The sequence below is a fragment of the Anopheles nili genome, chromosome X (genome assembly GCF_943737925.1).
Source record: "Anopheles nili chromosome X, idAnoNiliSN_F5_01, whole genome shotgun sequence".
Taxonomy (NCBI): domain Eukaryota; kingdom Metazoa; phylum Arthropoda; class Insecta; order Diptera; family Culicidae; genus Anopheles; species Anopheles nili.
The window spans coordinates 15,051,951-15,057,554 of record NC_071293.1 but is presented as its reverse complement, the minus strand read 5'-3'; the positions used below and the strand labels follow the sequence as shown (position 1 = coordinate 15,057,554).

At 36.1% G+C, this 5,604-nt stretch overlaps 1 protein-coding gene across 1 annotated transcript in view; it reads left to right on the top strand.

Annotated features, from left to right (window-relative positions):
* LOC128729041 (netrin-A-like) overlaps positions 1-3,042 on the top strand; it is a 69,640-nt gene extending 66,598 nt beyond the window's left edge. Inside the window, exon 2 of the mRNA XM_053822688.1 lies at positions 2,978-3,042. Within this exon, the coding sequence (XP_053678663.1) occupies positions 2,978-3,042 (65 nt within the window). The remainder of the gene's footprint in view (positions 1-2,977) is intronic.
* The last annotated feature ends 2,562 nt before the right edge of the window (positions 3,043-5,604 follow it).

Here is a 5,604-nt window from a genome sequence, read left to right as displayed (position 1 = left end):
ATATATGAATATTTATTTATTTATATGTGTGTGTGTGTATTTGTATGTATCTAACAAAAAATGGATAACTTTAAGCCCACAGTCTATTGATTCATAGTTATTGCTCTAAACTATAAAAAATCACATTTTCGTCTGAAATTAGGGATACATGTATCTTGTTCATTTTTTGAATAATCCTTCACGTCCGCGAGTCTCATGGGGAACAAATAGAGGCCCGCATAAAACCCGCCCATAAGTAAATCTTTACGGCATTTGTTTAAAAATGTCATACATATTTTCTCGAAATTTTTCACATTTATTTCTTGTTTTGCAAAACAATACAAAGTTTCGGTCACCCCGGCCAAGAAATCAGGGGCGCTTCCATACAACATCTCGTTGAAAAGGTTTTTAATATTCGCTTAGCAATACAAATGACGACCGATTATTTCTATATTTGACAAACATGATTCATTTAACTTTTTGGAGCAGAAACCAAAGCTTCAGTTACCTCGATGCGGGAAAAAGAGCTTTTTATTAAACCCGCTTTCCGTATTATGAAACAATTTATTCGTTTTTAATGGCTATACAGTATTCAAAAGATGATCGATTTGCCTGAGCATGTTTTAAAATTTTTTGTTAGGAAGCCAAATTCTTCTGCTCCCCTCGGGTACTGAAAACAGGAGTGAGTCTCCCATATGTACCCTCATACAATATGTGATGAAGTACAAGACTCCAGGTTCGGAACTAAACGGGGTAATGGTACATCTTTTTGTCACGAAATATTTCCTCTGAGAATATAACAAATGTCGTAGAAATCAACTACAGTTGTTATTGTTATTATTATTCATTTAAAAATTAACTACAATTGTATCACCAAATACAAAGAGTGGCAAAATTTCAGTTCTACGAGCGGAGATCAAATGATTGTCATTGTGGGAAATATAAAGAGGGTTTCCTGAGGGGACTATAAAAACCTCCTTTTTGTAATACCACTGTTGTGAATGCAACGTTTTGCTATGTCAATAACTCAAAGACGTTTATTAGTATCTTACCGACCAAACAACGTAAAACTTTAAAGAGATCTTCTTTTATTGATTCTAGCGAAACAGAAGCCTCGCACCTCGTTTTGCTTTTTATTCACGAATATCCATCCCGGTTCAAAAGCTCACGTCTCTGAGCTTTTGAACCGGTTAACTCAGTAGGCGCGCGAGAGCATTACAATTGTCATTTGTAACAACCACCTAATAGTTCGTTTATAGGAAGAAAGTTTGATTCGGCTTAATATAGGTGAGGATGATTCTTCTTTCACAAAATTTTGAGCAGCGAGTTTCTGTTTACCTAGCAAATATAAAACAACAGCTTCCATACAAGCTACTCCTATCAAAGTATTGAAAAATATAGTCAAGCATACCAATCATGTCTGATTTAAACGAAATAAGGCAAAAAAAGTCTATAATTATTGCATACAAAGAATGGGGTAGTAGTAGCTCTCCCGGTAGTAGCAATTGGGTAAGAGGGCAAACAATTCCAATTCGTAATATTTAAAATAAATTCTGCAAATAACATATGCCGTATATCTTTACTAAAACTTGGCATGTACGCCTCAATCCAGTTAATGCTAGAAGTGGAAAAGTATTAATTCCTCTAATACGGAAATGGGTCATAATTGAGCACCTACAACCCTCATTTCCTGAAATGTCAAAAAATCGCTCAAATATACTCACTTTGACTTCAACGCCTGTTTGCAATCAAATATGATCTTGGTTTTGATCTGTGTTGTAAAACATACACGGCTTTCCTTACTATACCTAACCGTTATCCGTGATTTAAAATAATAGCTGCCTGATGCGTAGTTGACTCACGACGTATGATATATGCTCCTACATTTTGCAAGCTGCACAACAATCCGCACCAGAAAATAATTGATATTCTCGTTATTCCTGTGCGATTCGAGTTCAAAGTCTCGGCGTCCCGGATCAAGCCTGCAGGCCTCCCAAGTTGACAGCCACGCGGTTTTTCGGGATGCGATTAGAACAAAACTCGGCTTGCTTTCGAGACGAACATCAACTCGCAATAGTCCTCGGGGATAAAGCTCCTGTCACTAAGGAGCTTTGAAAAAAATAATTACCAAAATAAAAGAGCTTTAACGCGAGGTCATTTCTCTGGCTAATGCAGATTCGTAATTCGCTGTTGTTGTGCACTCACTGGATAGTGCTCTTTCTTTTGCGGTACCGCTACCGCTCTATTTTTTTCTACCACTTCTACACACATTCGTTGTTGCGAATGCAACAGGGTAGCACACAAAAGCAAGTTACTTTACGCCGTTTTTAATATTTCATTACTTGATTATATTGCAAGGAAGAATTAAAAATGCAGACCGTGTCTCTTCGGGATTTCCTTCTGCTACTGCCGTTCCTTGACCCGTCATTCAAGCTCCTTTCTCTCTTGGGTACTCTCTCTCACCTCTCTCACACTAAGTCACTCAGCTGGGACGGCCCAATTCTTATATGTCGACTGTCATCGGTGCTGACCTATTAGGCAACGTCGACGTTGTTTATCTACATTCGTTCTCATACGTTCGTTGTTCTGCGTTCTCTTCTCGCGCTTGCTGTGAAATATATGCAATTGTTAGGTTAATACGATACGTACTTACGATTTCGGTGCACCAGACCTTGCAAAATCTGCTCGTCTATAGCTGATGTGTCTATAGGCACCGTTTCTAACCATGTTTTAATGTAGCGATAACAGTCATATTATTATGCGTTATTTTATCTGAGATTTAGAATCTCGGAATAGGTACGCAGCAATACAATATTGTAAATTATTCCAATAACCTCTCCGTATTAACACCAACGACGCCCTAAGCGACGCAGGCAGATTATGAATGGTTAGATGGATCTTTCCTTCCCGACATACAAAACATTTTCACATAATTTGCTCATGCGCCGTCATCTAGGCTGGAATCATGAAACATGTAACATATGTTTGATGCTTACAGATGCAGACATACCGATAGATCTGTCGGACGAAGACGGAATGGGTAAATCGCAAACCATTATCTGAGGTAGTACAACGATTAGCAGAATTTGATTCCAGGATGGTCAGCATAGAAGCACAATTGGTCAATATTCAATACTAAATATCTCACCTATCCGTTGCCACATTACATGGTCCAGATAGTTGAAGTTTTCCTTGTGCTCATCCTTGTATTAGTATGCTTTCATGAAATACTGATTGATTTTAGTAGCATATCTACCATCATCGTCAATAGACAAACGGATGGTTCTTTACCCTAACCGTTAATGATATCTCTATCCGATGTATCCTACACTGATTTATGATGATATAGTTTATTGATGTTGGGTATGTCCAGTTTGAGCGTATGGAAAATGTTATTTATGTGCTCATTTGTGAACCTTGTGACGTTGCATTTTATGCAGATATTGTATATTTCCATGCTTGTATACTGTATTTCGAACATCATACGTATCATTCAGTAGAAAATGTATCTGAATATTGAGATTTTCTTCATAACTCGACGGACCACAAACCAGCTCACACAGCTGATCGTTTCAAAACAGAGAGTCCCAGCGCGCGTTCAAATAAGAGAAAGAGTGAATGCTGTGCGAGACTTAATAGCACTGGACGGTGAGTAAGCTCACTTTTTGGTTTGGTTTTTCTCAAAGCATATTCTGCTTGATAGGTGGAGAGAAATTATGGTTGATCATGTTATATCTGTTTTATGCAAATGAAATGAATTGTTTTTGTTTTAAAGCCAAATGTGCGTTTTAGAAATTTAAGTGATCTTGCTTCGTAACAAATTTTTAATGTTAGCATATGTTATTGGATATTTTTTATTTAAGATAATCAATTGTTTATATCTGGTCTTATTCAAATATTTTTATCAGGTCTTATTTAATCCTTGGATCAGACATCAAAAATAACTCCGAAAACCTCTTGCTCGGTCCGAAGACTATCATCATCGAATGGAAGGATGATTGGAACAGACGACTTCGTCGCTATCAACAACAGGCTGCGTCTTGTAACTAATCTGCACAATCTTATCATCCATGAAGTGACTATCGTGATCTGTATTCTTAAGATTAAAAAAATACTTAGTTAATTTGTGGTTTTTTGTATTTGTTGCACAGAAAATTTATAAACTTATTATAAATGTAAGTGGACGCAAATTAGGAATGATTACTTGAATCACCCGATCTGAGCTGGCGCCCGTGTGTGTGTGTGTGTGAAGTTATCTGAAATATAAACGTGCGATACTTTTATCAGAATTAGGCGGATGGCACCGACCAACTTTTTCATCGAAAAACAATTTACGTAAAATAACTTTGAAGGTGTCGGTTTGAAGCATGGACTCGTGGCTATTCATTTCTTTTTATCTTTTAACTCGAGGTTCTGTACGAATCGGTACAAGTTTTAATATTAATTCTAATATGACTGTTTTGATGTTCCAGATGCTGGTACAACTATTGTAGTTGAAATTAGCACTACTGTTGTATTCTTTGAAAGTGAACCTAACGATAAAGTTCTAAATGAACCAAAACAAATCGAATAAGTTTTTAGATCAATGATTGTGCGGGTGAGTGTCAGATGGTGTGACTCGCTTTGAGACGCGGAAAGCAGATGCATGGTTTAGCAAACCGTTTGGCGAAGGACTTTTTTTAACACGTTGACCGCAAAGTGGATCCGAGCGAGATTCGCCGGGAGGCTAGGAATCGCTTTAGATTGTGCGTCACTTGCTAATATGTGTTTGTAATAGTTCCTCTGTGGATATCATACTTGACATTTTTGATTAGAGATAAGCACTTGACATTCTTTGCGTTCACTTGTATTCCTGTTTGATTCTAAATTCCATCCTTGTGAGTAATAAGCTGATTTAATTATTCTAAAATTAAAAAGTTATGTTTGCACGAATCGTTTGGTAATTTAAATTTCTATGTTCATCAAAAATATATATATATATATATATATATATATATATATATATATATATATATATATATATATATATATATATATATATATATATATATATATATATATATATATATATATATATATGCCTTCCGTATACGCATACAACTAGTGGTTCTGCTGTCATCTAAAAAGTGGATGACGTAGTATCTTGGGAAATGTTACTGTCACCCACTTTTAGGTGACGTGGTGGTCAACGTGTTAAAACCAACTGTTTCATATAGCGTTACTCAATCACGTCCGTAATATATAGTACGTGTATGAAATAAAGGTTCATAAAAAACATTCGAAACAGCGCTTTCCAACAGTAAGTTCATTTTTGGTTTGAATTTAGAGAAAACATTCTAGAAATCTTAATCTGCACAAAGATAAATGATTAAAAAGATATACCGTAGGATAACATTTTCAAAATCGTCAAACGGCAGCACAAATACGATATTCATTCGTTTCATGATATTTCATGACAGTATCTGACATTACTAAAAAGAAAACCCAACGAGCAATGGCAAGAATTTGAGAGTTCACAAAGTGCACAAGTAAACCGGGGCCATCCGCCCACTAATCCATTTAAATTAATCATTTCATTTGATTAAATCCGTAGATTAGTTCAAATGATTCTTCTTGGTACTAACT